This window comes from Urocitellus parryii, chromosome 14 (assembly GCF_045843805.1).
Source record: "Urocitellus parryii isolate mUroPar1 chromosome 14, mUroPar1.hap1, whole genome shotgun sequence".
NCBI lineage: Eukaryota > Metazoa > Chordata > Mammalia > Rodentia > Sciuridae > Urocitellus > Urocitellus parryii.
The window spans coordinates 23,577,052-23,601,205 of record NC_135544.1 but is presented as its reverse complement, the minus strand read 5'-3'; the positions used below and the strand labels follow the sequence as shown (position 1 = coordinate 23,601,205).

Genomic DNA, 24,154 nt, shown 5'->3' with positions numbered 1-24,154 from the left:
TTTAATAGCACACTTACTGGGGTGCGAACACTGTTGCTATTATTTCCACTCGTCCCAAATGTTATGCCGGCTGAGTCTGTGCCAAAATAGAGAGGGAGCCCACTAGGCCATACTGCAACCTCAGTTGTGTGGGGCAGTCCTTTTTTTCCTACCCTCCCGTGAAATACCATCCATCGCAGGACGCTCTGGAAGGAAGCCAACGAGGATGCGAAGTGGCGCATATTCCCCATCTGTCCTCTGAGAGGCCACACCCAACACAAGGCCCTCATTGTGTCTTGGGGAACAGTAGATGCACAGTACTAGGGGGCCGGCTGCCCTTCTTTTCTACTTTTTTTTTTTTTTGGACAAGATCTTGCTCTGCTCCCCATGCTGGCCCAATACTGGGCTTCAGCGACCCCCGCACCTCAGTCTCCTGAGTAGCTGGGATCACCGGCACGCCACCACCCGGGTTTTCGGGTGGTCCTCTTAAAAGGAAGCGAGCGCCTCTCACTCCAGCGACCTCAGCCACGGAGGCGGGGGGGGGGGGAGCAGCTCAGGCCACGCAGGTGGGAGAAGGCCCAGAGCCGCGCGCCCAGCCCCGCGCAGGCGCCTCGGGTCCAGCACTGGGGGCCTGGCGCGGGCGCGGCGCACCTGGAGGCGGAGCTAAGCCTCGTCGCCGCGTGCTCCCGCGCGCGAAGCCCCCTCCCCGGGCCCCTCCCGCCGCGCTGCAGTCGCGCAGGTGCGTGAGGCCGCGCCCGCCGGGGACCCTGCAGACGTGGACCCGCCATGGAGCACATCCGCACGCCCAAGGTTGGTGGCACCCGCGCGGGCGCAGGAGGGAGAGAAGGAGGAGGGATGCTGAGCGCGCAGGAGGCTCGACTTCCCTGCAGGGAGCTGGCAGAGCGTGGACCGCGAGCCGAGCGAGGGAGGAGCAGGCGGCGCTTCAGCATCTCTCCTCCGGTCCCTAGGAGGCCGGCCTTTCTCTGGCTGTTTCGCAGGCCTAGCTTTAGCTAACCTCTTGTCCTTGGTGCTCCGTAGAAGTGGGGTTGAGCAGGAGGGAACCCGGCTCGTGTGTCAATTAACAGACTGCTAATAACTGTTTCCATCTCTTCTAGCTATAGGCTTTAAAAAATTTTCATATGTAATTTTAAAAACTGTTTGACAGTTCTGAGGAGTTGAAAGGGAGCCAGACCTTTCCGTAGAAGGAAAAGGAGGTATATGCAGGTGGAGTGGATGCACTTGAAAGCATGTTGAATCTTAAGCTTCAGACTCACCCTCCTCACTCTTCCCAGGCTAGCTTCAAGGGACCTTTCATAGAGCTGATGATCAGTGTTTGCCCTAGGTTGATTGAGGGTGTGTTCCTGCCCTTTCCAGTCTGTTTAGTTATTTGGGGAGAAGGATGCAGGTTATAGATCCATCCACTGATGTATTTTAAACAACGCCACCTTTTGCCACTCCACACAAGTGACTGGTCCCTGATTATACAGTTAAGTAACATTTCCTGGAATCCTTGGCTCAGTACCAAACCTTCCTACCCATAGTTGTACTGGTAATATGATTTAGAATGAAAATGATTGTCATTCCTGCCTGATGAAAACCCTGAACTAGTGAGAGAATACATTTAAAAATCCTATTGGCTGTTTCTTGTTTCTACCACCACAGCTCCTTTATATCTCTGATGGTCTCGTATTCAAACTCTAGGTTCATAATAGAGTTAGATCAAAGCTCTTCATATTGGTGGACAGAGAGCTTCAGGAATATGGCTCATTTCATGGTAAGAGGGAGACAGTTAGTTTGCTTTATATCCAGCAAGAAAACTTTATTCCTAAATTGTAGAATGGTTCCTGAGTATTTATTTCTAAAAGCCTGTTTAAAATTGTCACATGCCAGTGAAAGAATAAATCTTTTACTTTGCTAGAGAATGTTAGTTCCTGTAGTATATTTACATTGCATTGATTTTGCACTATAGAATTAAATTGTTGCTTCACAGTCAGGAAATTGTAAACTTAGAAGACAGTGCTATAAACCACAAGATAGGTGGTTCAAAGCTTTCAGGGTTTAAGTGGTACTAAATAATTTATTCCAAAATGACAAATTTAACTCATGGATTCACTCTGCCCTTGCCAAGGACATCTCTTCTTCTTTAATGAGGAAGAAGGCCCTTTATAAGAATTGTATGTGATAAGAATGTCAGAAGCAGGAATGAATGGGCAACATGGCATTGGATATCGTTTTCTTATAGAATATAAATATTGGGGAGTAAAGACCTTTTCTAGTCCATATTCACATTCATCCTGCATAAAATCTGATGTGTAAATCTGATTATTCTTAAAATTGATTTCATAAACACCCTTCAAACAGTGTAGTACTTCAAGTTAGAAATCCCCTTCTATATAGAAATGGAAAGAAATTGGTGGTGGTGATGTAGACTTATCTGAAGTGTCTCTGAATTGGGGAATGGCTAACATATAGGGTGTTGCAGGGAAATAAATATAAAATTACACAGGTGGGGAGATGAGATTTATCTATTCTCTCATTTCATTCCACAAGCATTTGAGAATCTTTCATGTATCATGCTTGGTGTTAAGGGCCAGGAGACTCACAGACTGGAAGGGGAGCCACTTGTAAATGCCACTGCATGATGGAAAAATGTGCAAGATACAGTAGGTAGAGAGGGGAGAATGGATAAAAGATCAGCTCTACCATCAAGGGTGAGGAAAACTTGTTTAGAAGAGCTGAGAGTGAACATGGGAGGAGTCAAGGAAGGCCAGGAACATTTGAGCCAGAAACCGTGTAGGGGTGTGTGTGTGTGTGTGTGTGTGTGTGTGTGTATGTGTGTATACATACATACATATACCTATATATTATATACTAATAAATAATTACAAAGAAGTCGAAATCTCAAAGAAGCTAAAAACAATGACACTGGTAAAAATTAAAGATCCCTTGTGTTAAACAACACCCTCCTTTAGATTTACATTTTTTAGTCCAAAATTAATTTTCACCATCTAAATGAAAAAGAGAACAAAATTACTTTCAGAGCATGTGTTATAAAATGTAAAGTTGTCAAATGATCATATGCATCTTTGTTGTTTGCTCCCATCATACTCTGAGAGAATTGAATAGATAGTTTTCCTTTGATTTCATGGTTTCATGTCTTGGGTTTGTACTGGGTTGATGTTAATGTGTCTGAGATCCTAGCTAAGTAATCTACTTTTTCTGGAAGGCATTTTTTTTTCCCTGTCTGGGTTTATGTGACCTATCGTGGATTTGGAGCAATATTTACCATGGGGATTGCAGGATTTTATTTAAGAGGAAAAGAAATGTATGCATGTGTAACGTACAGTTGCTTTCCTGTTGCAACGCAAAGCATTCATTTAGTCTTCAAAAGCTATATAGTAGCCATCACAGCCTCTTTGTTTTGTTTCAGTCTCTGGAGTGCAGTTTAAGAAGACACAGGCACATGAATAATTTGGAAAGCTTTGCACATATCTCTTCGTGTGTGTATGTGTATGTGTGTGTGTGTGTGTGTGTGTGTGTGTTTAACTGAAGCCTTGAATACCATGTGCTAAGCAGAATGATTCCTCTATAGGCAAAATCATTTTCAAAGGACAAGCTTATTTCTTGTTGGGTTTAAGTGAAAACACCAAGTGCTACCTGCACTCTTTGTAGTGTACTTTTAGGTTCCTACTTCACTGTCTGGCTTCATTTAACACTCTGAATACTTTCCAGTAAGAAATTATTCTGCTAGAAGCTTAGGAATAATTTGAGTTCAGATACTATCTAGTTATATGAAAAGACTTCAGAGCTCCTAGAGATAATTGGAAGTGTTTGTGGACCTTAGTTTGGTCTTGGATGGATGCTAATCTGTCTGGGATCCTGGATAAATAAACTTTCTTTGGAAAGCATATCCTCACATCTGTAAATTGGAGTTATAAAACAGAATTTGTGATAATCTTTAAAACAGATCTTCAAAATGTCTTCTCTTCTTCTCTACCCCCACACCCAAGTCTGAGATGTTACTCTAAGAGCCTCTTAAGTGGGCTCCTAATTTACTCCTTTGCTCCTCTCTAATCCCTTTTCCACAGAGGGGTCTGGATGTTGCTTTTATGATCCAGATTGATCATATATTGCTTCTCTGCTAAAATTCTTGGGTGGCTTTAATTTGTACCCAATATACAAAGTAAGACTCTTCAAGAGGCCCATAGGACCCTGTGTAGACTGATCCCTTCTTATTTTTCTAGCCTTGTTTTGTGACCATCTTCTTTTTTACTTACTGTCTGTTCTCTGATCACAAATGGCCTTTGTGGGCTTCTCAAAGGTGCAGGTTCTCTTCTACCTTGGGACTTGTGTACTGTTGTTACATCTGAGAGAATACTAATCCTCTGTCTTCATACCTCAAATTCTAGTTTCAAATTAAATGTAATTTCCCATCTTCATCAGACCTGCCTGTCATATTCTATCATAGAAGTTTATTTTCCCTTTATGTTCCACAGTACAGTTATTGTATTTATTGGAGTGATAGTTATTTAATATTAAGTCCTCTTCTTACTGGAAGCTCTCTGAGGGTGAGGGTTGTATTCACCCCGTATCTACAGTTCTTAACACAGTGCCTGGTACCAAGTAAGCATGTGGCAAATAAATTAAAAATCAAAGGAATGAGTAATTATGGATTTTGGTACTTCATTTTAAAGAATTTTTGTTAGTGTGCATTGCACCCATGATTTGACATTATTGTGAATTCTGTAACAATATTAGCATGAAGTATTTGTGGAGGTCAATATATCTTATGTAGTATTGGTGGATGAGTGTCGCAATATTACAAGCATATGTGTAATCACAAAATATATTATAATGAGATAATGTAAAATTCACCATTTTTATCACATTGAAGTTTAAAATTCAGTGGTTTCAGAATTTACAAAGTTGTGCAACCACCACAGCTATTCAGTTCCAGAACATTTTCTTTTCTCCCAAAGAAATCTAGTATCTATCAGTAGTTAATCTTAAATTATAATACAATATCTTACCCTATCTATGTTAAATATTGTTTTGTTAGGCTTAAACTATTGTTTAATCCCTTACTCTGTTTTAGATTCTGATATACATCTGCTATTTCTCTCAGTTTGGTACCTTCTACTATTTAATAATGTATTTGCCTCCTATTACCCTTTTATCTCAACCAAGAAATAAACTAAATTAGAGGCATGAAAATTTTTAGTGACTTAAGCTATTTACTTTCATCTCTCAGGATCTTGGCCCTGATAGCAGATGTACTTGTTCTCTCTGTTTGGTTTCATTTACCAGTTTATGAGTACGTCCTCTAATACCCCTCCAAATAGCTTATCGGAGGAAGAAAGGAAGTACAAATGGTCTAAAATGACTGAGTGACTCCATGATGTTCCTGCTGACTGATGGTTTCCTTTTTTAGGTTTATACAAAGTTCTATTAAAGAACTCATTTTAGAATCTTGCTTAGAATTAATGTCAAACTCACCAACTTATCTGCCTTGTCCATTTAAAAATAGTTATCTTGTTTTAAGGTTCTCTAAGTGAGGGAAAGACATTGAGTCATAGATTTTCTTTCTCCATTTTATTCACCATCATTATACCATTGGCACTAAGGGGTAGTACTCCTTTTATTTTCATTTAACAAATATTTTTTAAGTTATAGAATTAATATAGAGTACTATAGGAATTAACTACTGTTAATATTTGAGTACAGTTTCTTCTGGCATGTTTTTATTTGCGTCAAATTTTTTGTTTGTTTAGAAATTTAGGATCATGTGGATCAATTTTGTAGATTGCCTTTTTAAACTTACCATCATATTGTAGTCTTAAAAAACATACTTTAGAAGATTCTGGGTGTTTTAAAATTCTATGGAAATATTATCACATTAACCATTTCTCCATTTTAAGGCTATTCTACTAAAGTTAATTATTTATGAACATTTATTAATATTGTCTGCGTATCTAGGATAGAGCCCTAGATGGAATTATTCAGTGAAGATAAAGGATTTTTATGGCTGAGATAGGTTGCCAAATGACTTCCCAAAATGTTACATCATTTGCCATTTTCAGAAACAGGGTATAGAGTATCTTTTTTATTGTATCTTTGGTCTATTATTGAAAGACCATTTGCTAATTTAAAGGGGAGAATAGCACTTCATTCTTCTAGGGTATTTTGTTGTTACTAGTGAGGCTGAAGCTTTTTCAAACATGAGTATTGACTATTTTGTTACTTTTCTGAATTATCTTTTTTCCCATCCCATTATATCAACTGGTGATGTGTATGTGAATAGTGTGTATACATATATTTTAATAACAACCTATTGAGATATAATTCAGATACCCTAAAATTCAGCCTCTTAAAATATGTGATTTTATGTATTTTTAAATGTTCACAGAATTTTACAACCACCATCATTATCTAATGCCACAACATTTCATTTGTCCCCCAAACGAAACTCCAAACACACTAGTGGTTACTCCCCATTTTCTCCTCCCCTGCCCATAGCTGCCACTAATGTACTTTCTCTCTCTACCATATTTTCTGGGAATTTCATATAAACTAAATCATATACTGTGTGGCCTTTTGTGGCTTTCCTTTTTACTCAGCATAGTGTTTTTCTGGTTTGTTCAATTTGGATCTGCCATGTTCATCAGCATTTGTGTTACCTTTTTTTTTTTTTTGGCTATTATTGAAGAGTTCTGCTGTGAACTTTTGTGTATAGGCTTTTGTGTGGACTTATGTTCTTATTTCTTTGGGGTAGAAGTTTATTTCTCCAAGACTAGAGTTGAATTAATTATAGAGAAACTTTATGTTTAACATTGTAAGGAACTACCAGATTGTTTTCTGAAGTAGCCGTACCATTTAAACCCCACCAACGAACTATGTCTAAAGGTTCCAGTTTTTCACCCTCACCAGCACTTGCTATTGTCTGTCTTTTTTATTTTAGCCATTCTAGTGGGTAAGAAGTGATATCTAATCTGTGGTTTTGACTTGCATTTCTCCAGTGAGTGATAATGATGAGCATCTTTCATGTGCTTATCTTCTTTGAAGAAATACCTATTTAAATTCTGTGTTCATTTTTCAATTGAGTTATTTATCTTTTTAATTAGTAAGTTGCAGGAGTCCTTAAGCATTATGAATACAAATCCCTAATCAAATATATGATTTGCACATATTTTCTCCCATTCTGTAGGTTTTTCCTTTCATAGTTTTGATGGTGTCCTTTGATGCACAAAAGTTTTTAATTTTGATGAAGTCTAGTTTACTTGGGGGCTGGGGATGTAACTCAGTGGTAGAGTGCTTGCCTAGCATATGTGAGATCCTGGGTTTAATCTCTAGCATTTCAAAAAAGAAAAGTCTAGTTTATTTATTTTTTCTTTTTTTGTATTACATCTATGTATTTTTTTAAAATCTTCTTCTCCTGATTATAAAAGTTTACATTACAGAAAAATTAGTTAAAAAAGCAGAGGCATAATCTCAACACCCAGAAAAAAACTACTGCTATGTATATATGTTCAGTCCTTTTTTTCACATATAAATGGAAATGTAATTTAAAACAAAATTGGGTCCATTTTTTCTTTCATTCTACCTGAGTGTGTGCATGCATGTGTATGGACACATGCTGTGTGTATAATTTTAGTGAATAAGAATCTGTTTTTATATGTCACAGTATACCATAAATATTTTTTCTCATTTTAGTAAATGTTCTTCTGAAAAGTGTTTTTCATAAGTACATAAATGCATATTCTGTGGATGCACTGTAAGTTACTTAGTGTTGGGAAGCAATTCTCCGTGGGTCATTCACATTTTTATACTTTTATTCTGAACTATTTATTCAGAAAAGAACTATCTGTTCATTATAATCTCTTGGTGAACAGTTCGGGAAGAGAGAAGTAGTTTCCTTCTTAGTAGCAGAGGGCAAATTTAATTTCTGTCTGGGATAATAAAAATGTTTTTCCCTTATGGGCAAAGGTTGAACAGGTTTGTTATCAGCCTCCTTACACTATTGACATTTCTTAAATTCTGAGCTTAAAAGTTCTGCATCTGTGACACAGATCCTCTCTGTATATATCAATACATTATGAATATCAGCTGTTTCATATAGTCTCATAGGTCGTACTCCCTCATGTACAGTGAGTATAACATCCTTTATTTGTCTCCCAGAGACTTGTGTCTTCTCTCAGTGCCAATGAAACTGTGGGATGTACTTGTTAGGCTATAATCAAGTTAAACTCTCAAATGCTTCCAAGTTCTTGACAGTTTATCCTCTAGTATTTGATAGTTAATATGTCTCAATTTTTTCACTATAATAACTGATAAACATAACTGCATTTAAATTGTTGTGTAGATCTCTTTATTGCCTCAGATTAAATTTTAAAGTTATATTTTTTGTTTCCATTTCTGTCTATATTAAGATTTTGATGCCTTTTCCTATAGTTTCCTCTAGGATTGTGTCTGCTTCTAGGATAGCAGAGGAACACTTATAAAAAATCATTCTTGAGAATGATATATGAAATATGGTTTATTCTTATTTATTCTTATTATGGTTTGTTCTCGTTTCTTTGCTTACTGATATGATTGAGCTTAGTTTTTGTGTGTGTGGTCATTTGTAGCAGTACCAATTCAATAATGGTAGTAATGAAAGGAAATCCTTAAAGAGCCCTATAGCTACTGCACTAGGCACTGCTCTGTAGCTTTACACTATTAATACACTTAGTCCTCAAAATTATCCTATGAGATGAGGACTGTTGTTAGTCCATTTAACAGATGAGGAAACTGAAGATAAATAAATTAATCAATTGTAAAAGGCAAAAGGAAGACTCAGATTAGCCAGTGTAGCCCTAAAATTTGTGTTCTTAACAACTACACTAACTGCACTATTTTGTGTTTTGATTTTGAGAATAGGAGAGAGAATGCCTTTTGGCTTCCTGTGGCTCTCAGACCTAGTTCCCGGCCTTCTGCAGCCTGCTTCCCTCCTTGCCTCTAGGTGAATGGTCTGCCTCTGTGTTATCAAACATTCCCCTCACTTTTTCTTGATATTGCAATTTGCTTTTATCAAAAGAACCAAGCTCAGCATTGTGTTTTGATTCAGGTTTGTCTAAAGAGAGATTATTGTCCAAGTGTTAGACTCTCTTGTTGCCCAGTATTTAACAGCTGTTGAGGAGATAGTCTATATAGTCCAATCTGCTCTCTCACTTCAAAGACAAAGCTGATGAGTTTGTTGTGGTGAACCAGTTATGGCTGCACAATTATGTCTTCTTTAGTTTCCCAAGTCTAAGCCAAACAATCACTTAAATTGCAGTTAATCGTTCCTCAGAAATCCACACTTCTTAAAATCCTCACTTCTGATAGGTCTGGCCAGTGTTTGTTTGAGACCTGATTGTCCTCAGAGAGGCTTGGGTGTGCACACAGTCAGTCTTAGAACTTAAGAATCCATAATCCTTCGTTTCATGTTTGTGCACAAATGCAGCCAGCTGCAAGGTACCTTTCTGATTAGGTGAATACAGACTACATGTATGTGTATGTTGTGTATGTGTATGTGTGCGTGTGTTAGAGTCAAAATGACATGAAGAGAAATAGAGTAACAAGATTGTTGGTTAGGAGTAAGTTAACATCATATTAAATATGATGGTAATACAGTCTTTAAGATAAAATGACGTTTGAACAGAGATATAATTTTAGAACATTCTTACCACCCAGAAAGAAATTCTACATCTACTAATAAGCATTTCCTCTTTCTTTCTCTCTACACCCTAGGAAAACACTAATTTAGTTTCTACCTCTGTAGATTTGCCTAATTTATATAAATGGAATCATGTAATACATGGCCCATTATGACTGACTTTTTTCATTCAGGTTAATATTTTCAGGGTTTATTCATATTATAGCATGTACCAGTACTTCATTCATATATTTCTTTGCTGAATAATGTACCATTTTATGAATACACTCACACTTGTTTATACTTTTACCAGTTGATAGATATTTTGAGTTGTTTTCACTGTTTATTATTAATAGTGCAGCTATGAACATTTGTGTACAGGTTTTTGGACAAATGTGTTTTCAGTTCTCTTGGGCATATACCCAGGAAAGGAAGCATTGGGTTATATGGTAACCATATGCTTAATATTTTGAGAAATTAACATTTTTCCAAAGATGCTACCCCATTCAACAGAGGTGTTTGAGAGTTCCAATTTTACCAAATCCTTACCCGCCTTTATTATTATCTGTTCTTTTGATGGTAGTTATCCTAATGGGTATGAAGTAGTAGCATACTGGAGTTTGATTTGCATTTTCCTGATGGATAATTATCTCAAACATATTTTCATGTGCATATTAATTATCTTATATCTTCTTTGAAGAAATATCTATTTAAATCATTCTTTATTTTTTGTTGTTGTTGAGTTGTAAGTGGTATTTATGGATTCCCGTTAATAGATCTCAACTGGATATATGACTTGCAAATATTTTCTTCCATTTTGTGGGATGTCTTTTCATTTTCTTCTTGTTGCCCTCTGAAATACAAACCTTTTAAATTTTGATGAAGTCCAATTTCTCTGTTTACCTATATATTTTTCCTTGGTTGCTTTTGCTTTATGTATCCTATCTGGGAATCCACTGCCTTTTCCAAGGTCACAGAAGTTTACACTGTTTAGATCTTAAATTTACTTACAATTAATATTCATATATTGTTTTAGTCAGCCTTTTCACATCTGTGACTAAAAGACCTGGCCAGAACAATTGTAGAAGAGGAAAAGTTTACTTAGGGGCTCACAGTTTCAGAGGTCACAGTCCATAGACAGCATGGCTCCATTCCTCTGGGCTTAAGGTGAGGCAGGATATCAGGGCAGAAGAGTATGGTGGAGAGAAGCAACTCACATGATGATCAGCAAGCAGAGAGAGCAAACTCCACTCACCAGATACAAATATATACCCTAAAGCTATGACCCTAGTGCCCCACCTCCTCCTGCTACCACTCCGTTAATCCCATCAGGGCATTAATCCTTTGATCAGGTTAAGGCTCTCACAACCTAATCATTTTTCCTCTAGACCTTCTTGCATTGTCTCATATGTGAGCTTTTGAGGGACAACTCGCTTCCAAACCACAGCATATATGATGTGAGTTAAAGATCCATCATTTTTATTACATGTGGAATTCCAGTTGTCCCAGCACTATTTGTTGAAAAAACTTTTTTTTTTTTTTAAACCCTGTATAATTGTCTTGACTCCCATGTTGAAATCAGTCCACCATAAGTGCATGTGTTTCTTTCTGGACTCTCAGTTCTTTCCTGTGATCTCTATATTATAGCATGTACCAGTACTTTAGCCTTTACCAGTACTTTTAGTACTTTAGTATCTTTAGCCATTATCCAACGGTCTTGATGACTATAGCTAGGTGTATCATTTTGATTGAATTAACTGAAGTCCTTCAAAGGCTTATTTTACTAATAGATTACTTGTTAGAGACTGAACAGTGAATATAGTTAACTTAAACAATGTGGTACACAGTAACTTTTAGTTGTTTTTATTATTTAATATCATTGCAAAAGGACTTTGCCCCAGGTTTATATGCTGAAAAACTTCCGTAAAAGAATTTTATTTAAGAATAAAAAGAATTTTCTTAATCCAAACATTTCATTTGACCTACTTATTCACTTCCCCACTGCACAATGGGTTTAAATATTTTTTCCCTCTGGAGGCCTTCTATAAAGAGTGGCTTTGTGTAACCCAACTCTAGTTCACACCCATGCTTCAGAGAATATTTTTTCTTTAATAAAAACATTAATCTCTGCAAACACATGGATTTTAGGAAAGGTATCCAGCTTTGCTCAGGAAGCCTCTGCAGTGGCCTGTGAGGCAAAGCCTCAGGGACATGGCCCCAGATTCCTGAGGGAGGGGTCTTTTTGGAATAGATTTGTGGAGAAGAAACTGGGAAACACTTTGACTTTTTAGTGGAGGAATATAACAGAGTAACATGGGCACTGCCATTAAAAGGGATGTGGTTAAGGTATTATACACCTCAAAACTTTTATTATACACCTCAAACTTTTTATTTTCTGTTTTTTGTTTTTTCCCATTCTGAACAGGACAAGCTGTGAACTAGGTATGAAATTAAAGCTCTTGACCAGACACCCAGGATTCCGAGACTTTGTCCCTGTAAGGTTCAGTTTTGTATTCTTATATCGCACTCAGAGGGAGCCCCAAAAGCTCATTTTGTACCATTTTCTTAGGTCCGGAACAGTCTCAACTATTTTTTTCTAGTGCCCTTTCCCCTGGTGGACAGCTACTTAAAGCCTTTGGGAGTAAAAGTACTTCCCAGGACATAAACCGAACCCTTCCTCCCACAGCCATTTAAAATAGTTTAAAAATAACTCCCACTTAAAGTTTTGTGGCAGGCTATGACAACTTTATAAAAATTGTATATTTACTTTTCTTCTCTTTTTCACTTATTAAAACACTGCTTATCACGGATTCCCGGAGAAATAAATTTATTGCCAAGCTATGAAAGAAAGTTTTATTCCTTCAGGCATGTAGCAAAACATGAGTTATTCTGCATGTTCAAGGTGAAATTCAACTAGTTTGAGCAGTGGTAGTTTAAGAAAGGGATTCTGCCTTTTGGGCTAAGCAGATAGATTCAAAGACTTTGTTCTTGAATTTATTCATTCATTCATATTTTCAGCAAATATTCCTTGAGTGCTTCCTAAATGCAAGTTGCTGTTTAAGGGCTTAGAGATCCAATGGCGAACAAGACAGCTAGGGGCTGTGGTCTCATGGAACTTACATTGCTGTAAGAATTAAACAAAAATAATATTGCAGTTCTTTAAAACACTGTATGTATCATCTGTGTATGTTGTCACATTAGAAGCTCTTCCATTAGAAGATCTAGTTCCCAGATCCTGTTAGCCTTCCATGTAAACCTTCTAGTAGCTTCCCACCCAACTCAGAGAGAAAGCCAAAGTGGTATCATTGTTGGAAGACCCTCTGAGATTCCTCCTCACTGCATGGGCCACCTGGTCACCCACTCCTCACTCCTCACAGACCTGATCAGGTTTCCTCACCTCCCTGTAGACTTGAATATTTCAAAACTGCCCCTGCCCAGGGCCTCTTCAGCTTTTGGTTCTGCTGGCTAGAATCCCCTGTCCCCACATGTCCTCCTGGTTGGCTCTCTTGCTTCCTTTAGTTCTCTACTGAAATATCTAATCATTTTATTACAGAAGATTTCCCTGGACCCTGCTGTCCCTTACCACCCAACCACTTACCTGCTTTAATTCCCTCCCTTGTGTGGCATGTACACATATACGCACATACACACACACACACACACATACACACACACACTTTATTTTTTCTTGTTTATCTGTGTATTGCCTATTTCCTGCCTACCTATCCCCAAACAATGCAGACCACATGCGAGCAGTGACCTATCTTGTCTACTCATGTATCTCCGGCATCTAGAATAGTCTGTATCCAGTACAGGTCAAGGAGCCCCCTGAGTATATGCTGGATGACTGAATGAAGGAAAGAGTTTAATGTGACTGTGTCCGAGCTTTAGTACCTTTCCATGGCTTTATTTCTAATTGTTCTTCAGCATTCTGTTTTAGTTCTGTGGCACTAGTTTTGCTTTTGTAGGTGAAGTTCTGCTTTATTCTTTTTTTCTCTGTTCTCTGTTTCCACTACTAGCAACATATTCCATTCATAATTAAATATTCCTCACCTTGTCCGAAAATTCAAATTCAACAATGCAGCCTTTCTGCTTAATGATACCTAATTCTACGTACAATCCCTCACATACATTGTTTTTACCTATATTGTTGATTTTCATTCCTTGGATAAATATAATCCATTATGTTGTCAGTTGTAGTCTCTGTCATTGTAATGTACCTAGGACTATGGAATAAAAAGAAAGAATAAAATGAGTTAAGTTTGAAATGTGAAAAAAAAAAAGAATGCAAAGACAAAAGAAAAATGTGATGCCTATCCCTAAGGATCCCGCAGTTGAGGGTAGTTGTGATGCTTTGTAATTATAGTGGTTTATTGTTTCCAGAAGGCAATAAACCAATATCTGTGTCTCCTTTTCCTTTCTTCCCATAATTCTGATGTAAGTGTGTACATAGCGTTGTTATGGAGCTGTAGGAAATATTATCTAGAAAATCATGAGTGCTTTCCTCGAGAATACATGTTCTTGGTAATAATTAGTGTGGTACCATAAGAATAACATGTAAGAAGGCAGAATAACGAGAGCCCAGGTGTCACGGTGGTTCAAAGGAAGGAGAATGATCACAGCGGACTGGATGGTTGAGGCAAGATTGTTCTTAAGAAGCTGGGCCTTGGGTATCAGGCTGCAGAGGGTCCTGCTGTGCTGGGTGCACGGGGTCCTCACTGATGTTGGGAACCTCAGAGCTCCATGACAGAGCAGCAGTGCAACAGTTCTTGTTTGGCCCTAGAAGAGGCCTCACATCTTTGTGTCTGCACAGCAGTTTGCGTTATGTTCATTTCCCAGAATGAGAATGATGGGCTCTTGAGGGTTGTACCGTTAGAGGAGGAAGGGAAAAATATGGTGCTGATTACACAATTTGTCCTTGAGGGCTTGGGGGCCAGCAGTGAGGCATGGGAACGTGTAGATGGGCTGGAATCTGGCCTTGTCCTGGATGGACAGACTGTACCCCTTCGTCCTCTGGCCCTGATACTGGCCAGGAATTGGTGGGAGGGGGAATAAGACTTGCTTCTCCCTGTTCCTGGACTGTCTCCTCTCTTTGGACCAGCAATAAATTCCATTTGGCGCAACATGCATTTGGAAAAATGCTTTCCCAGAGTTCCCAAAGAGCTATGTAAGTAGGCAGTTTAGTCCCTTTCTATCTGTGCCTTTGTGAAAACTATGCCAAATTCAGAGGCATTTTAGAATTTTAGAAATCTTTTGAGCAAAAAAGTCATCATCATCATAAAGTAAGGTATTGAATTTGTGTATTGCTTCAATGCAAGGTCTTTTCCCTCCCAATTCTACTTTGTTTTTTAAGTGACTTTATTGTCTTTAACTCAACTATCCTTAATGGATCACTCCATACATTTTTTTTTTTTGGAGTTACAATGGACCCAGCATCTGTTTTTAATTTATTTTCTTTTTAACATCCCTCTCTCTCTTTTTCTCTTATTCGTGCTTGTTGTAATGGTATTTTTGGTTGAGGTTATTTTAAGGTGGTGTCGAAATAAATCCTGGGACTGTTCTTTTGTTCACCAGCACATGTCCTTTTAATCCTACACATCCAGGGTCATCCTACCAAAATAAATTATATGGGTCCTGTGCAAAACTCTCAAGTGCCTGACTTTTTATTTGTGAGAGTTGGTTTCTGGCATAATGTTTGTAGTTTCCTCTGAGCTCAAACAGGCTTCTTTTCCTCCTGTCTGCCTTTTCCAAGAATTACCCGGACTCTTACTTCTTAAGCAGCCATGGCTCTGGGTCTCTAACAATTTTAGCTTCATTATTCCCCTCAGATAAATCTAGAATTTAGTTAAATATCAGTCAGCTCTGATGTTTTGACAGACATTTAGGTAGATAGAACAGCAGCCTCTGCATTTATAGGCTTTCCAGAATCATCAAGGTTTTTTCCTTGATCTTGACTTGAGTGAAAGAATGCTTATCCGTGATGGAAGTCTCATTGTTTTTTACTCCTTTTAAAAACGCGGTTTTCAAAGCCTATATTTTTCACAGAGAGGATCACTTTGTATACAGGATTTACTTGGACATTTGCAGGTGTCTTAAAAATATATAGAAATGTGTCTCAGGTACTCTGTTTCTCACATGGAGGAAAGACTTCACTTTGGAAGTTGATAGACTAGAAATCCTTTTAACAAATGTACAATTTCAAGATTTTAATTAATTTTAATTTTTTGTGCAACCAGCATAATAAAACAGTTGGATATACCCATTTATCCTTTCCCAGTTAGTTTTGAAAACTATTTCAAGATTACCAGGTTGATTTTTTTCTGAGTATTTGCCCCTGGGATTCACCCCCTTGGATCATGAGTCCTTTTCCAAACCGGGTCTTAGTCTTTCCAAAGTGAATCCTCCTACTTCAGAACTGAATCTGGCTCTGTCCAGATGAAAGTTTGTACGTGAGAAGCTAGGTTGAAGATGTGATCTCTGCAGGCAGAATGGCTATTGAGAGAGAAGGAAAGAGAAAGAAGGATGATCTGTCCTCACATGTATTCCGGTTTCAATCAGTATGTCTTTGGAGAATTATAATTGGCATATACCATATGATACTTACTGGTGATTGTTTTAGGACTGAAAGGAAGAAACTGGTGAGCAGATTGTAGAAGGCCCTGATCAGTAGCAGAGGGTAGACAACTGTGGCTCTGAATAGAGTGACATGATCAAGGTGTGTTGTAGGATGACTGTTTGTGTAACAACTTGGGTAACAGATGATGTGATAGACGTGTGCTGGGCTTTAGTTGCCCATCATCCATTCTCCCAGGCTCCCTCTCAGGATACTTGCTCAATCTGTATGTTTTGGGTATGTCACATAATATCTGACTACCCAAATCATGGCATTATGTGAGCACTCTGATTGGTTTCAGGATAAGGATGCAACCCAGCAGAATTCAGTAAACCTTTGCTTGGGCAGCTGGGGGAGCAGCTGCTGTGTTTCTCCATGCCCATGGTTTGGTAGGAGATGAGGTTGAGGTTGCTGGAGCCATCCAAAGCAGAGAACAGAGAGGGCCAGCATTGAGGGCACATCCAGGAGATGGAGGGTGAGGAGCTAGGCACTCTGAGCCCATGGCCAGTCTTGAAGCTAGATCTACTACTGACCAATAAAATTACCAGTAAAATTCCTTTTGTTTTGGCCATGTGAGATTTAGATTTCTGTCTCTTTCTCCTAAAAGGGTCCTGACAGAGCTGGAGTTAGGAAATCTGTGTTTAGTATTACCAATTAGGAGTCTCTTGATCAGTAGTCTGGGTATCTGAGTAGGCACTCAACAAATTAACCTAATTAATTAATTAGTAAATTAGAAGGACCTTAATTGACTCAGGGCAGCTCTTTGGTTTTCATAGAGTTCTTTCACAGAGAGCTTGTTTTGTATCATATCTGATTACATTTACCATGCTTTTGAAATAACAGTTTCATAGCAGGATATATTTTTAAGAGAGTTAACTTTTTTTGCGTAGCTTAAAAATGGGTTCTTTTCATACATCCCAGTGTATGTTGTATATCCCACAAACATTTTCCTCTGTGTCTTTTATGGATCTCATGAAGGGTGAGATCTGTTTCTTCTGGTTACATGTCATATATTTTCTTGGATTGTGCTCTGTGATTTTTGCCCTTTTCTTAGTTCTTCTCCAGTCTCTGACCTTTGAATAAAATGGTCCTGGGAAAAGACTTTCATTGGTTTTATAGTTTTAAACAGATTAAATCTGCCTTTTGGGGAAAGGATTGATGTTCCTGATTTTTCTACCAAAAGAGTGGATTAGAATACCCTTAAAGTTTCATGGATAGCACTTTTTATTTGTTTAAGCAACTTTATGTAAGGGTAAAAAGTGCTTTTTGTTTTAAATTAGAAAAGCTAAATGTTTTTTCTGTAATTGTAAGAGATTATAGCAATTCTGAATGGTCTGAAGAATTTGTTATTGTTTTAATTTTTCTGCTTGCATATCAGAGTACTTTGCCAACTATAATTGAGTAGTCCATCTTTCTGGAAGAATCAGTAGTTACTACTAGTTTAACACAGAGGAAATGAAATCACAAATGTGAGGTGAGCATTCAGTGGGGACAGAAAGCAAAACAGATGTCTCTGAGTTTCTTTAGTAATAATTACTGTTTGTTAAAAATTACCAACATGGAATCTGTCCCGATTCTGCTGCCTTCTTTCCTGGCAACTTTTCTGTAAAATTAGACTTTACAGAGTGCCCCAGTTTGGCACCAGAATTTAGTTAAATGGCCAGTAAGGGAGTAGGCACTACTTAAAGGCAAAAGAGCTTTTATACCGGTATCGTCCACAAGCACCCACCTCCCAACTCTCCAGATCCGAGGGCATCTGCTCGCCCCAGAAGCTTCCACACCATCCTGCAGTGGGTGTTCCTTTCTGAGAAGCTGTCAGGCCAGGAATCTGGTTCCTGTGCGCTACAGCAAATGCAGCTGCTTTTCATGTTACCCTGTCCAGGTGGCTGGCCATTGGACACCGTGGGAGAGGTGTTATAGCCACTGACCAGAACTCTCACTATTTTATCCCAATCACTGTGCTAAAAGCTGCACAGTACAAGAGAACTGCATTAACTTTTACATATTTTTTCACCGTATGATTATTGCACATTTTTGTATTCTATACTTTCACATTTTATGGCTCTGCTTACAGCTGAAAAACATTTTAGGCAGAAATGGACTCTGCCTGTACTTTTAGGTTCTCATTACTGTAATTGTCTCAACTTTGGTTTCTGCAGAAGTCATCCTTGTCACTCAGGCTCTTTCTGACTGGTGAGGAGGGCATTGAGTGGGTAGGCAGGCCCTAAGTGTCTGCCATGTAGTCTGAATATCAACATCAAAGACTGAAAAAAAATTGATGGATGGCTAATTTTTTTGTTTTCAGAAATAAAGTGGGCACTGTGATATGTATGTACATTCTCAGAAGTAGTTTTCATGGTCTTTTAAGGATTTTTATGGCATTAGATTGAATATGACATCTAAAAGAGATTTAGTCAGATGTCATTTCTTTAAGAAAGCCAACCAAAGGCTTTGTTTTCAATGCTTTAACAAGACTTTTAATTTAGATTAAAAAACTAATGATACTTACTTATGAGAAGTAGAAGTCTTCAAAAATTACAAAAACTCTAGGATTCCTACCTAGTTATTAGCTATGTCCTCTCTGAAAGAAGCAAAAAGGAAAAGAAGAGTTTAAGACAGGGAGGAGTTTAAGAGAGGTTAAGACTGAAAAATAGCCAGTTGTAGCCTGGCACCTTCTTGCCTGGGCTACCTGGCCCATGTGCATGGGCTTGGGACGTTCCTGGCCCCACTTTGGGTCTAGAGCTGTGGATGTCAGTGTGGCCTCTGTCCCCATTTTAGGGACTGTCGCAGCACCCTTGTTCTGAGGCGGGGGCTTCCTTTCCTTACAAAACCACAGAGTTTTGATGGTCAGCCACATTCCTGGATGGCTGAATTTCTGGAGAATTTAATATTGAATTGTATTTGACCTACAGAGTAGAAAGCTAAGATCCATGTTCTATTAAGATTGAAATTAGAAGGTGGCACCATCAGAATTGCTAAAGAGAGGCTCTGTCTCTCTGTTGTGTCTGTGTTCTCACAGTTGCTGTTTCGTGCCACTGAGTCAGACCTGCAGCCTGCTGGAATGGAGGGAGACATTAGAAACCCTGAGATTCTTTATAGAAGGCAAAACCCAGAAGGGAAAAATGTACAACTGCCTGTGCCCACAGTTCGGTTTCAAAACCAGAACCAGAACCAGAGCCCAGGCCTCCTGACTTGCAAATACTTTTCTTTTCATGTTGGTAGAGTTAGAAAATGTCATGATACCAAATTTAGCATGACAAACTATTTATCTAGCTGCTTTTCTTAGACTAGAACATAAACTTGTCTTAGGTTTTGGCTGCTGCAGACATTTTGATTTCTCCCTGTTCAACGGTCTCTGGATCTCTTCCCCCGGATGATTGACAGTGACCTTTAGCCTAATTTATATGGTACTGAGAACTTGGTCTCTGTCCTGAGCAAAGCTTGTGGCTAGTGCCATTGGTTTTCCTCCTGTCCTTTTCAATGAATGGTAACTCTACCCAGCTCTGTGAACTCCTTATCCTGCAGAGCGGCTTTACTTACGCAGATAGTCCTAGATGATTCTGGAACCCACAATCTTCAGCAGTCTACCATTTGACCTTCAGGGTAGAAAGCAAAGATCCATATTTATTATTCTATTAAGATTAAAATTAGAAGGTGGCACCATCAGAATTTCTGAAGAGAGGCTCTGTCTCTCTGTTATTTATAAGGTCCTCCTGACTCCTAGGCAGCGAGGGAAGGGCGAAGAAGGACTTGTGTTCTGTAGCCAAGGTGTCCTGTTTCAGACCTGGTAGTGCTTTGTTGGAGCCCCATGTTTTGACTGAAGCTTTTCAGCCCTGGCCCAGAAAAGCTGACAAAACCTTTTTCCTCCCTCAATCTAACACCAACAGAGGAGGGTTAGGAATAAAAAAGGATGTTAAACTGGGACACAGTCTTTTCTGTTGGATCTGTAAGATTGTAGAGGGTATACAAAGACTCTGTCTTTTTTTTTTTTTTTTTTAGAACCTAACTCAGTGCTACACAGAGGCATTTTGTTCCATGGAATTAGATGTTCAGTGTTCCCTTTTATTTCTTCTGAGAATCTTGAAAATCTGTCTGGGCCAATGTTTGGGCTCTCATATCCTATTTCCAAGTTTCTGTCTTTGGGTTTATCTCAAAGGATGGCATTCTGATAACAGTTTTGCATATATTTTTACAGTATAATTTTGTCTTAAAGCATTGTGTTTTCAAAATCAAATTTCATGTATAAGATTGCTTAAAATAATTGCCAGCTGATTATTCTAAACATTAATTTTAAGTAACAGTACTAGAATGACCTCAAAGACCGTGATGAATGAGTACCTTGGGGTTTGGAGTTAGATGAACCTTAGCTACAGACTGAGCCTTGCTTCCTGTTCCCTGCATGAGCTGAGGAAATTTGTCAAGTCTGTAAATGGAACTTCGAAATGGGGTTTATGTAAGAACCTAATTAATATAGGGAGTTAACTAAGGTCAGAGATGCAGAACCGTAGAATGAAGTATGACACAGAGTAAGCACATATTCTAAGAATATTTGTTGTTTTTTTTATTATTGGTTGTTATTTTGAGGATTTTTACATAAACCAAGAGACTGTGTTTGGCCTGATCTGTGAGATGTTGGTAGAGTTATTTTAAACACCCCCCATTCTCTTACTCGAAGGTTCTCCTGGGAATTTCTGCCAGCTTCCATGGCTTCTTGCATTTTTGAAGTCTTCTCTGGCAATATTTGCTGCTTAGTACAGGGGGTAGGTTGTTTTACCATCCATTTGTGTGTGCATCTCTATTCAATGACAGCTAGAATGGAATCTGCCTTTTCCTGAATTACAACCTTTCTACCTCCACCCTGACCAAAAAAAAAAAAAAAAAAAAAGCAACACCAAACCATCAAGGAAGGCTTTTTGGTATATAGGCAGCTGTTTGGATGATTAGGGCAAGGGAAGGATTGATGCTACGTTAGAGCAAATGACTTCAAACAAATTAGATTATACTTGTCTATCCCATCCCTGGGGATTATTTATTCTATCACTTCTAGAAGAAATAATAATGTATGTAATAAAACACTTAAAACAAGGTATAGGTATATTCTAAAATACTCTAAAAGAGTAACAGTGCTTATATTTGGATTATGGTCCTAGGGGTGATTTTCTTCCTTCTATATGACTGAATCTTTGAACATTTAATCAATTTGTACATAATTTTTGAAGACCAGTTTTATAAACTGAGAAACTTCATAGTGTTGGAAGAGATTTTACCATAAGCAGGAAAACAAATCCTTACCCAATCATCCTTATCTCCTTTTTCTAATCCTTTAAAATATGTTCCTCTGAGATCCCTCTAATGGAGTTAGTGTGTTTCCTGTGTGTATCACAGTGCGGTGCTCTTGTTGGTGATGCTGGGCTTCTGTCTCTACAGCATCTTGATCTGCCATTTGCTCCTGAAAAGTTCTTAATGTGCTTTGGTCTTGTACCCTACAGCCTCACTTCTGCATAGAGGAACTCTTTACCTTCTTAAGTGCCTGTGAGTTTGTGCATCAGGTTCATGGTTATGGCTTCTGATCCTGGTGCTTACAGGACCACTTCTTTTAAGGTTGCTAGTGTGTTTCATGGATAACTTACAGTTCTTGCCTTCCTCCATCTTTCAGCACCATGTGATATAAAAAAAAAATCCCTCTCTCTCAAAGCATTTCCTCTGCCATCCCCCTGACAGCAACATCTCCTAATTAATGGCCCCCTTCCTGGCCACTCCTGTCAACTTTGCTCTCAGACCCTCCTCTTCTATGGGACCTTTAAACATTGAATTTCCTCATATTTCTTCTCTTTCCACTCTGCATACTCTTCCTTCAGTCCCATGGCCTCAAATATCATTTATAAGTCAAAAACTATAAATTTACTGCATTTCAGCAAATCAGTGATGGTAAGAGGAGCAGATTTTATGTCCCACCAAGAAAGAAAAAAGCAGTGCCAACTAAATGACACAGTGACATCACATGAGTCATATGTGAATCTCATTGTCAGAAATGTCAGGAAGTGAAAAATGTGTGCAACTTCACGTAGGTTAAATGCCCTGCCCAGAGCATGCATATCTAGTGTGTTTTAAGCCGTGTTCCCAGGAGTTTGTGGCTAAGCTGCAATAAGTTTGCCTCAAGAAATGGGTAGTTTCCTGAGTCTTATCTCTCCAAATATGAAAGAAGCCTTATTGCTGTGTAAGTTATTACATATGTAGATGAGATAGAATTTAGGTAGCTCAGTGATGAGGCAGTCGTTGAACCAGTGGGTTTTCAGGGTGGTGCTCTGGCTTAGTATGTACCATGACATGAGCCCTGATCACTGTTCTCTGTCTTCACAGAATTTATTAGGTAACAGAATTTTAATCTTTACTCTTCATTTCTTTTGCTGTTACACATCACTGGGAAATCATGCTGTTGGTGTTTCCCTCGTTTTTTTTTTTTTTTTTTTTTCATTTCTTTTTTCCCTCCATAACTTTAGAATTGCTTTTGACAGCTCTGGGACCTATGAGAACCATTGCCAAATTTTGAAATTTAATCTTCCTGCAGCAGCATCCAAAGTTAACAAATAGACATGGAAAACTCCCACTATGTATTCCAATCTATCGACATCTGTGTACCTTATTCTGTTCCACTCGATTTTCTAAAAATAAAAGTGGTATGGCTTCTGTCACTTCTGTAGGAAAAAATAATTTATGCTAAATATTTTTGGTTCAAAAATATTCCTTTATAGTCAATATATTATCCCCAAAAAGTCTTGTTTCATTAGCCCTAAGTCCAGGAAAAACTATTTGTACTCCATTTTTAGATGTTGTTAACTGGTATAGTGCCTCTGGTCCTATGCTTAATTTAGCTTAGTTTTAGCATGCAAATGAGTTTTGCTCCCCAAAAAAATGTTCTAAAAATAATATATCCCCTTATTTTTTCTCTTCCACAGTTCTCTTTAATAATATCGTTTCTTGTAGTTTGTTCAAAATAGAATGTTTAATAACAAAATTTTAAATAAAAAAATCCAACCATGTGGGAATTCAAAAATATTCTCCATAAAAACTCTTGGGTCAAAGAAGAAATAAAAACTGCAATTACAGATTTTTTAGAAAGCATGAAGAATGAGTATACAAACAAAACTCCAAGGATGCAGCCAAAGATTTACTTGGAGGAAAATGCTTGAATTTAAAAACTTTTGTTATTAAACAAACATAATGAAAATTAACAAACTATTAAATCTGGGGATTTATAAACAAAAACCACATGATATACCCAAGGAAGGCAAGTTACAACATTTATTAACAATCAAAATCAGAAATTAACAAATTAGAAAAGAGAAAAATTATAAAGTTGATAATTTAAGACCTATTTGCTTTAAAGAAAAAGACCTTACCTGTCTAATCACAAAGTGGTAAAAGCACAATTCACAATATTAGGAATTAGAGAAGAGATGAAAAGGGAGAGGTTTGACCCCAAAGAAGGATTTAAAAATATTAAGAATTTGAAAATGTGCATTAAGAAGATAGTTTATAAAGAAAATAGATTCCAAAAGAAGATTAAGTAAAAAAATGGAGACATGGAACAGCTCTGTAACCATATAAAAAATTGAAATCATTATTAAAGAAATATTTCCAGAATAAGATTTATCTTTATTTGTTTCAAACAATAAATAATGTGTATGATAAAAGCTTTCTGATTAATTGGTATATTCACAATATGATTAATTCAATTATCAGTATTTCCAGTTTCAGTTTCCGGTGTCCTGTGGAGGTTGTCTTGACCTTTCCATTGCATTTCATGTTGGGATGATCTCAGGGCACACATCCTTGCATTGCTCCACACAAACAGTTGAATGCTTGAAAAACGAATCATTTGCAGGCAT

At 38.0% G+C, this 24,154-nt stretch overlaps 1 protein-coding gene across 1 annotated transcript in view; it reads left to right on the top strand.

The window, feature by feature from the left end:
- The first annotated feature begins 765 nt into the window (after window positions 1-765).
- Window positions 766-24,154, top strand: part of Mtmr7 (myotubularin related protein 7) — an 88,157-nt gene continuing 64,768 nt past the window's right edge. Inside the window, exons 1-4 of the mRNA XM_077792457.1 lie at window positions 766-950; window positions 12,078-12,147; window positions 14,492-14,691; window positions 18,148-18,280. Of these exons, the coding sequence (XP_077648583.1) occupies window positions 766-950; window positions 12,078-12,147; window positions 14,492-14,691; window positions 18,148-18,280 (588 nt within the window). The remainder of the gene's footprint in view (window positions 951-12,077; window positions 12,148-14,491; window positions 14,692-18,147; window positions 18,281-24,154) is intronic.